At 38.4% G+C, this 10,630-nt stretch overlaps 3 protein-coding genes across 8 annotated transcripts in view; 1 reads left to right on the top strand and 2 right to left on the bottom strand.

The window, feature by feature from the left end:
- LOC111459773 (PIN2/TERF1-interacting telomerase inhibitor 1) overlaps positions 1-2,640 on the top strand; it is a 5,693-nt gene extending 3,053 nt beyond the window's left edge. Inside the window, exons 8-11 of the mRNA XM_023102825.1 lie at positions 944-1,107; positions 1,625-1,858; positions 1,944-2,060; positions 2,306-2,640. Of these exons, the coding sequence (XP_022958593.1) occupies positions 944-1,107; positions 1,625-1,858; positions 1,944-2,060; positions 2,306-2,368 (578 nt within the window). The 3' untranslated portion in view covers positions 2,369-2,640. The remainder of the gene's footprint in view (positions 1-943; positions 1,108-1,624; positions 1,859-1,943; positions 2,061-2,305) is intronic.
- LOC111459771 (meiotic recombination protein SPO11-2) lies at positions 2,607-5,033 on the bottom strand. Of its 6 annotated transcripts, none has more exons than XM_023102817.1 (11): positions 4,900-5,033; positions 4,736-4,819; positions 4,474-4,603; positions 4,231-4,368; positions 4,053-4,141; positions 3,670-3,798; positions 3,451-3,545; positions 3,291-3,353; positions 3,137-3,213; positions 2,931-3,058; positions 2,634-2,850 (listed from the first exon to the last, which is right to left on the bottom strand). In XM_023102817.1, exons 1-11 carry the CDS (start codon positions 4,984-4,986, stop codon positions 2,716-2,718), a joined length of 1,155 nt encoding a protein of 384 aa, XP_022958585.1. In that variant the 5' UTR covers positions 4,987-5,033; the 3' UTR covers positions 2,634-2,715. The 6 variants fall into 6 exon arrangements, with proteins under 6 accessions (XP_022958587.1, XP_022958588.1, XP_022958589.1 ...); XM_023102818.1 differs by having other exon boundaries at positions 2,931-3,037; XM_023102819.1 differs by having other exon boundaries at positions 2,607-2,850; positions 3,137-3,353; positions 3,692-3,798.
- Positions 5,034-5,901: 868 nt separating this feature from the next.
- Positions 5,902-9,527, bottom strand: LOC111459740 (endoglucanase-like). Its single transcript, XM_023102769.1, has 8 exons — positions 9,294-9,527; positions 9,007-9,219; positions 7,896-8,096; positions 7,740-7,817; positions 7,506-7,658; positions 6,562-6,670; positions 6,321-6,487; positions 5,902-6,248 (listed from the first exon to the last, which is right to left on the bottom strand). Exons 1-8 carry the CDS (start codon positions 9,525-9,527, stop codon positions 5,928-5,930), a joined length of 1,476 nt encoding a protein of 491 aa, XP_022958537.1. The 3' UTR covers positions 5,902-5,927.
- Positions 9,528-10,630: the final 1,103 nt, after the last annotated feature.

Genomic DNA, 10,630 nt, shown 5'->3' with positions numbered 1-10,630 from the left:
TTTTTTTTTTTTTTTTTTTTTTTTTTTTTTTTTTTTTTTTTTTTTTTTTTTTTTGAGGGGAGTGGGGGAGTGAGGAATTCAACCTAGATACACTATTATTTGTCTCCTGTAATTGTAACCTCTGTTTGGTCTTTTCCGAGTCTAAGCATTTTCTTTTTCTTTTTAACGAGAGATAAATCAACTAATGCTCAAGGATACAAAATTCCAAACGGAGTGAAATGAAACAAAATGGGAAAAAAATACAATGGAAATATAAAAGCATTCCAATTTTAACGAATGTACTATTAAACCAAGCAAGAAGTGAGTCAAGGACCTGTAATCCAAGTGAGAAATGAGTCGGCGACCTATTACAATATGCTTGTTTAATGGACTCAATAACCTAATAAACTAGGTGAGAAATGAGTCAACGACTATTACACAACCTCTAGCAGTGGATACTATATGCCTGGGTGCCCTCGCAATGTTTCAAAACATTCTCTTTGAGGACATTTTTGTGCACCGATCTCTTGGCTTCAGAAGTGAAAGGGGTCAATTACTTACATACACCTCGATTAATTTTATGGGATAACTTTTTTTTCCTTACTCAATTATGAATTATTACTTACAACTTTTTGTCCTTGGGCAATTGTCAATTATCACTTACAATCCTTCCATTTTTTTTTTGCTTGTTTGGTTCTGATTCTAGGTTAGGAATCAAGTGCTTTGCCGTTAAATTTTTTAAAATTTCAAATATTTATATTGTATATATTTTAGATTAGCCAGTCCCCTTGTTAAAATTAAGTAGTAGTTGGTGGTTTTGTGTTGGAGGTGGGGGTGACTTAAGCTTGCTCAAGGGGCAAGTGTCCAAGTTTCTCAAATTACTTGGGTTCTTTCTTTCTTTCCCGTCTTTTATCTTGAAAAAAGAAACAGACCATATTCTGAATGTACTTACTCGTCTTTACAGAAAACACAGTCACCATTTCTCCTGATTGGTGGGGCTATAAATATGGCTTCATTTCTGGAGGATTTTTGGGTGCGGAATCTAAACGAAGAAAATCCCTTCAAACCAATAATGAGAGAACTGCCTTTCATGAAGATGATCAAGAGAATCTATACAAGCTTGTTCAAGTATGTCCATCTTTAAATTTTGTTTTATGAATTTTTGTAATCAGTGTTTATTGAAGGTATTTTTTTTATTTGCACATCAATTTTCAACCTTTTTTAAAATTAATGAATCTATTTGATATAAATTCAATGCACTATCATCCTTAGTCGCATTACAGCACTTCTCTCTTGTCCCTTGACGTGGTCCTATGGATGTCAATCGCATGTTTCCTATTTTTTCTTGATTACGATTGTGGGGGTCACAACCTACTCTTTCTAGTATGGTTGTGACACCATGGAATGCTGATAGCTTCTGCTGCCATCCAGCCCCTTTGTCAAGTCAGATGTAGTGTATGCACTCCTACCTGGTGGGAAATCATATTGGGTTGTCAAGTCGAACCCAAGACATATGCTTTGGCCATGCAGGTTTTGGGGAATAATATTCGAGTAAAATGACGTAACAGTATCCGTCTTTTGTTCCTGGGTTTTGCATTCTTTCACAAATGATACCTAATAATTTTTCCATTTTTGAAATTTGTAGGATAAATCCACAACAGGAAAGCAAGGACTGGGTATTAAGAGTAGACCAAAGAAAATAGCTGGCTGCTACTTTGAGGGGAAAAAGACTTCCTTTGATGAAAGTGACGACGAAGACTCTGGTGATGCCGCCCCTCCTCCCATGAAACGGAAGTATGATGACTCCTTCAGCACACAAAAATCTGACGGGCAGGAGAAAGTGAAGTTGAGAAAATTGTGTAAAACAATTCTTGGCCAAGTATGTTACCAGTAGCTACGAGCTGTTCTTTTATGGTTTATATGTTTCTCTAAAGGCATCACTATATTGGTTCTTATCATTGTAGGCACCTGGAGAATGTTTAAAGCTGAAACAGCTGAAATCTTTCATTGATGAACGCTCCGCTTCTGTTTTTGCCAACTGTTCTTCCAGGAAAGATGCTCTTGCTTACTTGAAACAGAAGGTATCATTCTAGCCTCATATATTACCATACCACAAGCACCGCACGCCTGTTGTAAGCAAGCAATTGAACTCAAAGGCTAGGCCTTCGTTTAATCTCCCATGTTGGGCAAGGCCCGTTTTCTTTTTCTTTTCCATTTTCTTCCATGGAAGCATGGGATTTATTTCATTATTTTCAACAAAAGCTTCATCGGAATATAAAAATTCCTCGATGGCAATTGGTTTTATTTTTCATTTTTGTGGTTGCAGCTTGAGAGCAGTGGGAAGTTTTTGGTAGAAGGGAAAAGAGTAACTCTGCGGTCAAAGGAGTAGTTGACAATTTTGTAGTGTAGTACGCAATACCTGTGGCGATGTATATTGCAGAGAGATTAGAGGACAAATATTATATCGAGCTCTCGTGTGGCAACTTTTTTTAAACTGAATTTTGTTCCTTCTACGATTTATTTCTTTAGTCTCAACCTACGGCTGATTATAAGTAGGCAGAGGCCATGATAGAAAGATTTAATATTTGTATTAGTAACGCTCTCTAGATTATGGTGTTGGATTCTGATTTATATCAAAATTTGGCTGCTACAAGTTACAATTAAATTTCGTATGCTTCTTGGAAAGTATCCGAACAGGCCTTTATTTGTATCTACTAAAGTAGATTGAAAATCATGTCAGATGTAATTAAATTGAATAATCTTTTTAACTAGGTACTTCTCCAAGTAATCAAATCCATTGTGGTACAAAGCTTCAAGTTCGGCCTTTTGCCCTCCCTCAACCATCAAGGTCAGCTCTTCTCGATAATTCTCCTGTTGGGGTTTAAATAGTCTTAGATTTTGGTAACCTAGAAAGCCCAAAGCATCAATAGGTGTGGATTGTTATACGATACCTGTAATATTTCCGAGGACATCAAGCTTTTGGCAATTTGTAGGTCCCGGGGCTTGAGTGAAACCAAAGATTCTTGTGGTATAAGTTGTACATCGTCTCCTCGCATGCCTAGCCATTTGACATTGCAAGCTGGTAAAGTAAACAGATTCTTCAGCTTTATGATATGAAATCAGAAATGGATGGGGCAATCAAACGACTGAGACGTACCGTATCTGTATGCCTCTAAGCCCATCCCGATACTTCCATACTTGAAGGTACATAATATAGCCAACCCAGCAGGGTTCCTTAAGAACCCCAGAAGCTAAGCATGAGAAGATAATTCTACAATCTGTTGCTGAGTTGATGTTAAAGAGGATCATACCAATCAACAAGGCCGAAAATTGGCAGGTGGGGAAACGTTTTGCTGATTCTGTGAAGAAAATACCTGAGAAGGGGTAGTTAGTTCATAAGTTCTGGTCGTGCCTGCCAAGAAGGGATTGATAAGAATACTGCAATCTTCGGAACTAGTTGAACAAACTTACCTTGTTGCCATGTCTGGATATCCTTTGGCAGTGATAAGAATACTGGGAATGTGATTGAAAACTCGATCCTCCGCCAGCCGCTGGAAGATGGCATGCTGTATAACCGATAATGTTTGACAGTTGACACATGTTCACGACTTATGATTCATTAAATTCCCACATTATTGCCTTCAAAATCATAGTTGATGAGCAAGTCATAATTTATGAAACTGAAATTACCTTTTCGATGACAATTACATACCGAGCATCAGTCTTCAGAGTCAGCTTCTGCAGCAGGTCCAAGTCACCAGAAATGGCATATCCAGAAGTACCACAGGCAGCGCAGTCCACAGTTTCTTGTTCTGGCTCCTACAGCAATTGAAATTGTTCAGAAAGGATTCGATATGCAAGAATTTGGTTCAATAGAAGAAACCTTAGAAGTGCGCGTTGTCCAGATACCAAGAAATAGAACTATACATGCATTATCAGTTGCCTGATTTCAAGGATTTTCGATGTATTTGTCATGTGAAAGCAGAACAAGAGGGACTCAATGCACTATATAAGCGAATTTCCATTTCATGCATATTGTGTAAATAGCCAAATTTATAAACAGAACAATGTGCCTGAAGCAAAAGACGGCCGGCGACAAGTCCCCTGCTAGATGCCATGACTCCAAGGCTGAAACGGCTGCATCGAAGTAATGCTACAACATCTGCAATAAAACTACTAAGATTTGGTCACCATGTTCGATGCAGTTTTAGGTGTTAAACAAGTCAGTTTTTGTTTGTTGAACAACATCACCTTGAATTGTTCTATTGACATGCAACTGAGTGGGGAAATAAGCAGGTGAATCACAGAACAGCTTGTAGAAGAGCTCCCTCTGCGTCACTCGCTTTTCCTGAAGCAAAATCTGAGAACACATCTCCATCAGCTTCCATACTGCACCACAAAATAGGGAAAAAATGGAAAGAGACCAAAACAGAGGCTAACAAAACTTTCATTACAAAAATCTGACCGTCGAAGATTAGGTTTGGTTTACAATACCTCTAACAAAGGCCTTGGCAGCATTGGCTCTCATCAAAGACCGCGTACAAAAGGAGTGCGAAAGGAAAATCCAAGATTCATCGGTTAAAATTCCTTGATTAACTCGGCTGTTGCTCGAACTTCGATCAATCTATCCAATCGGTATACTATTCCCGTCTTAGTAGTAGTAACAGAAAATAGCATCCGATTGTAAAAGCGGAAAGATCTAGAACTCGAAGTTCATACACTTCATACCGTCTCGTTTGTTAGTTAGAAATTGTACCAGAGGAAGATTTGAGATGGCAGGAGTAGAGGAACTGAGAATTCTGAGGAAATTGAGGACCGCAACTTGAATTCTCGCAAGGACCTATTCGAAATCAATACTTGAGATGAAAGAACACGGGGCAGAGATCATAGAAGATGATGATGATGAAGCGAAAATCATACCTCTTGAGGAGTGAGGATATCGGCGTAGCAGAGCTCTTGATCGGAGAAAAATCTCATGGAGGATTTGAATAAACCCGTCGTCTCCATTCTACAAGCACTTCCGTTCCCTCCAACATTTATAATGTCTTAATTGGCAAGAGAAGCTTCAAATTAAGAATGCTCCATAGAGAGTAAAAATAAATAAATAATTCTTATTATTACCATTTTTTTAAATATAATTTTAATAACTCCAGTATAAGATTCTGTTGCCTAATACACAAAACAACGTAGTTTCTTAAAATCTCAACCCAAGGGCATAAGGGTAATTTTACCCTAACATACATCCAACGTCGCCCTCTTTAAATCTTTAACAAGCATTTTCTAACCATCTCAAATGGTCGTTCTAAAGTCTTTAAATATAATTTTAATAACTATAGATAAGATTATCTTGCATAATGCACAAAACAACGTAGTTTTTGGAAATCTCAATCCAGGGGCACAATGGTAATTTTACCATAACGTACATCCAACATCCCCTCTTGAAATCCTTAACATGTATTTTCTAACCATCCCAAATCCTCCTTTCAAAGTCTTTAAATATAACTTTAATAACTACAGCATAAGATTATCGTGCATAATACACAAAACAAGGAAATCTCAACCCAGGGGCACAATGGTAATTTTACCATAACATACATCCAACATCGCCCTCTTAAAATCCTTAACATGCATTTTCTGACCATCCCAAATCGTCGTTCCAAAGTCTTCAACATACATTTTCTAACAAGATATGCTCGCATGCTAGCATGTTCTAACGACTCGTAACAGGCGCATTTCAAAACTGTGAGGTTGACAACTATACGTAGCAAGCCAAAACATACATCCATATAACCCAAAACAGACATTTTAGGCCGACAATTTCATTATTACATGACCTCAAAAAAAAATAAAAAATAAATCTTTATTTCATAATGTTATAAATACACGAGAAATCCATATAACCCAATAGATTGTAGTGTGTTTTTGTATGACAATCAAACAGGAGAGGGTTATGCAACCAATGCAGCCACTGAGCCAACAAACGCAGCGTTCATATAAGTAGTAGGCTCAGAATGAGTGTGGTCGGGTCTCATATCACTGAATTGGTCGTTTGAATTAGGGCCTCCCACTATGGCACCAACGTGTATATTCGGGTTTGGATTGTTTGAATTGAAGTACTCCGAGTAGCCATGGCTGCACCCAACCTTGGACAGATGAGCTTTAATTGAAGGGATGGATGAGGCTCTGTGATGTAACTTCAATGGGTATTTGCTGCCGAATCCCACCATGTATGACATCTTCAAGGGGTTTTCCCCCAATATGTAATCCACCTATATAGAACAGAGTTTATGATTAAATTATGAACTTGGGTTTGCTGCAAATGAATCAGTGAACTTAATTACTTGGGATTTTGCGAAGATTTTGATTTGAGAAGAGGAGAAATATATGGATCTGCAATGAACTCCATCGATGTGGGCTTGGTTTAGGAGTTTAGAGTACATGAAAAGCACCATGGAAGAGGTTGATGCATATTGCAAATTGGTGCTATCTCTTATGAAAAGAAGCCCACCTATAAAACAAGAGGCACAAAAGCTGATATTATATATATATGTATTTTCATGGAAGAAAGGTGTGTGATTGTACCAGGCGTTGTAGGAATCTGAGAAGAGCCACTGTTGGGCATCACTGCACAGATGAACGATTCTATATCGCTCTTAAACTTGCTCAATTCTCTCTTTCCTTTATAGAATTCCTGAGGTGGTTAGAATAAAGTGAAATTCCTCTCTCTCTATATATATATATATATGGTTAAAAATGCACACTATTTTTTAGATCTGACAAGGGAAGGAATCATTCTTTATAAGAACGTGGAAACCTCTCCTTAGTAGATCGTTTTAAAAACCTTGATAGTAAGCCTAAAAAAGACTTTACTAGTCATGGACTTACCAATGGTATCAGAGCCAAACACCAAACGGTGTACCACCAACGAGGATGTTGGGCCCTCAAGGGAGTGGACATTGGGCAATGTGTGCCACCAACGAGAAAGTTGGGCATTGAAGGGAGTGGACACTGGACAATGTGTGCCAGTGAGGATACAGCCCTGAAGGGGGTGGACAATGAGTGGTATGTCAGCGAGGACGCTGGTCTCCAAAAGGGGTGGACACTAAGCAATGTGCCCTAATGAGGGCGTTGGACCTCAGATGGGGGTGGACATTGGGTAATGTGCCCTAATGAGGGCGTTGGGCCTCATAAGGGGGTGGACATTGGGTGGTGTGCCCCAGCGAGGACGTTGAGCCCCAAAGAAGGTAGACACCGAGCAGTATGCCAGCGAGGATGTTGGACTTTGAAGGGGATGGACACTAAGCAGTGTGTCAACGAGGACACTGGGCCTTAAAGGGAGTGGACACAGAGCGGTGTGTTAGTGAGAAAGTTGGCCCCAAAGGGAAGGAACGAGTGGCAAACAAGAAGGCTGGCCCCAAAAGGGGTAGATTTTGAGGCCCCATATCGATCCGAGAAGAGAAACCTCTCGCTACCGCATAAGTTTCAGAAAAAGCTATTTTTGTTGATAAAATTGTATTGGCAAAGACCTTTGCTAAGAGTGTCTGAGCTCCAACAAATTTGTTGTCCCAACTGAACTCAGAGACAGCCTGACTCCACCCTTGATTGCTTACAACATAGCTCAAGTAATTGTTATTTCCAGTTGCCTTGTATAGCCAAGCAGCTGCCCACAGCAGCTCATCCTACAAGAACAAGACAAGGGAAAAGGATTAGCTAATAACTACGGCTTAAACAATGTTGTTTACACATCATGAATTAATCACCTGGTACCCAGAAAAGGAACAGTAAAATGGGCAAGAAGCAGAGTAGGATCCTCTAAACTCATCAGCAAACTGAAAGAGCTGCCATCAAAACGACCACGTTTCACACCATTCTATAAGTTGACCACATAAAAGAAACAAACTAAAAATAGTTCTCACAGATATGGAGCGTTGAAGAAGGGTTCTTGAGTAATTGGCATCCACATGGCTGAACACAATGGAAGCGCCCGCAAGCGCAGCGGCGGCCTCCGCAGCGGCTTCGCTGCCTGGCGAAGTAGGCGTTATCTTGTACAGCGTTCGAGGAGTGTCCATGTCCTCCGGCCGCTCCCAGCACCTATGATCGCCATTTGCATCTCCTACCTGTGCAAATATATTTCACGTCTTTTTAATTTTCAAATTTGGAATATATTTCTACCCTTTTGTGTTTTTTTTTTTCCTAAAATTATAATTTTAATCCCTCTTGGAATAATTTTTGAAATTTTCACCAATGGTGATTAGATTAAAACTTTCCTATAAATTTTGAATTTATATTAATGATCAACGTGACAAAATTTTAATGTAATAAATTATCTTTTTTGACTTTTCAAATTTCCTCTCAATATTTTTAAAATGTGTCGGTTGGCCAAAGATGTACACCTCCATCAAGATTTAGCCTCCCTGCTCACACATCACCCAGTATCCAGCATTGATATCATTTATAGCCGTCCAAACACTCCCTTTAAGGCTCAGCTTTCTTGTTGGCACATCGCCCGGTGTCCAGCTTTGATATCATTTGTAGCTGTCCAAACACCCTTTCAAGGCTTAACCTCCTTATTGGTACATTCTCAGATGTCTAGCTTTGATATCATTTGTAGGCATCCAAACACCCCCTTCAAGACTTAGCCTCTTTGCTGACACATCGCCCCGTGTCTGGCTTTGATATCATTTATAGCCATCCAAACTCATCGCCAGTAGATATTGTCGTTTTTGAATTTTTTCTTTTGAGCTTCTCCTCAAAGTTTTAAAACGGGAGATGTTTTCTAACCCTTATAAAAAATGTTTCATTCTCATCTCCAACCAACTGACCGGATCTCATTCTATTTTTGACAATGTAAACATATCTCATCTGATATATAACATGTATCATTGATTAAAAGATCATATATTAAAAAAAAATGTAAGCATGCATGAAAATATTGAAATGGTGACGTTATAAATATAAATATATAAACAATAAATGAAAATAAGATGTTTTAAGGAAATATATATTAATAGGAAATAATATGAAAACCTGAGTATAGAGTGTGGTGGGTGAAACATGAGCTTGCAATATGAAATCGGCGCCCCACCGGACGGATCCCCGGAGGTGTTGTAGTTGCATCACAGAACCCATCTCATTTTCATATTCAACGGCGGTCCAACTCAACAATGTCACCGTAAACGCCATCGGCCACACGAACTTGACGTTGTCTCCGGCATCGTAGTAACCTCCCACCAAATTCACCTGCAAAAATTTAACTCAATATTCTTACAATTAATATTCTTACAACTTGACATGGTGTGCTAGTTTTGTCATACATTCTCATGGGCTCCGTCAGAGAGGGCAGAGTCACCGCGCCACATGACTCGTTGAGCAACAGGTAACTTGCCTGACCTCTGCCCCTCAAAGAACAGCACGGCCTTGTCCAGCGCATCGCTGTAGTTAAAGGGAGGATGTGCAGCCCCACCAACGCCAAGGGTGGGCGAGAGGAGGCCACAAAGAAGGATGGAAGTGGCCCAAATGAAGGATGGAGGTAGTAGTAGTAGCGGCATTGGATGTGCAAGAAGAGAGTTGATTAATAGAGATGATGAAGGAAGAGATGGGTAATTTATACAATGAAAAAGTTTGAATTTTGAGACAAACCCATTTCCACTTTTACATCAAAACACCTAATTCTCCATAATCTTCTCTTCTCAAACCTTCTTCCCCCATCATTTCATCTCAATTTCCCACCTTTTTCCTACCCTTCTCACTTTTTTATAAATGATTAATGGGATACTTCCTTTCTTCAAATGTAACGAAGAGAGATAGAATCAGACCGATTCCCTAAATACTTTCTTTCGATATTGCTCAATGTCCCAGCTATTCATAGAACGTCAGAAGCAGATGAATAATCATCCGCTTTTGGAAGAAATCGAAGAATTTCTCTGGAATCCTACAAGATCCATTCATTCTTTTTTCCCTGAGAGATGGTCTCACTAGAGATCAGAAATTGTTGAAGGAAGAACGAGATGTATATATATATTTCAAAAGAATTTATTGAATTAATAATAATAATAATAAGATAGATAACAAAATGCATTCATAGTATGGAAACAAAAAAATCTAAGATTAAAATTGTTTTTGAATAAAATCACCCTTTTACTGATACGTGAATAACAAATTAATACATAATGGCTATAATAATAATTTGGTTCACGGTGGTTTCTAGAAAATTAAAATTGGGTTTTAACGTTGGTTGGATAAAATCTTGTAAATAATTTTTGTAGTTAATAAAAGTCTATAAATATTGGGAGTAGTTGAATTTTTAAAATCATAAAAATATTTTTTTAAATGTCGCAAATACAATAATAATTAATATAATGTAAGTAAAAAAAACATAGAAATGACTACGCTTGTTTGAATTAAATATGAAAGAATGATACTTCGTTACGTCGAGATTTCATCTTAACGAATTTTTTTGGTATTAAATGGTGTTATGAACAGGAGCTCCATCTTGGTTGGCTGGCATGTAAGGGAGGCAATGGGTAATTGAAGAGCACCGAACAAGAAAAAACGTGTTAACTTTTGTCTGCCAAATCACATTGGAGTAGCAAATTCAAACTGGTAACTTGGAGATAATTTAGTTCGTTTGGCACCGAATTACTTCGATTTT

This window comes from Cucurbita moschata, unplaced genomic scaffold (genome assembly GCF_002738365.1).
Source record: "Cucurbita moschata cultivar Rifu unplaced genomic scaffold, Cmos_1.0 Cmo_Scf00022, whole genome shotgun sequence".
NCBI classification, from domain to species: domain Eukaryota; kingdom Viridiplantae; phylum Streptophyta; class Magnoliopsida; order Cucurbitales; family Cucurbitaceae; genus Cucurbita; species Cucurbita moschata.
The sequence above is the reverse complement of the archived record's forward strand: the minus strand, read 5'-3'. Positions and strand labels throughout refer to the sequence as shown.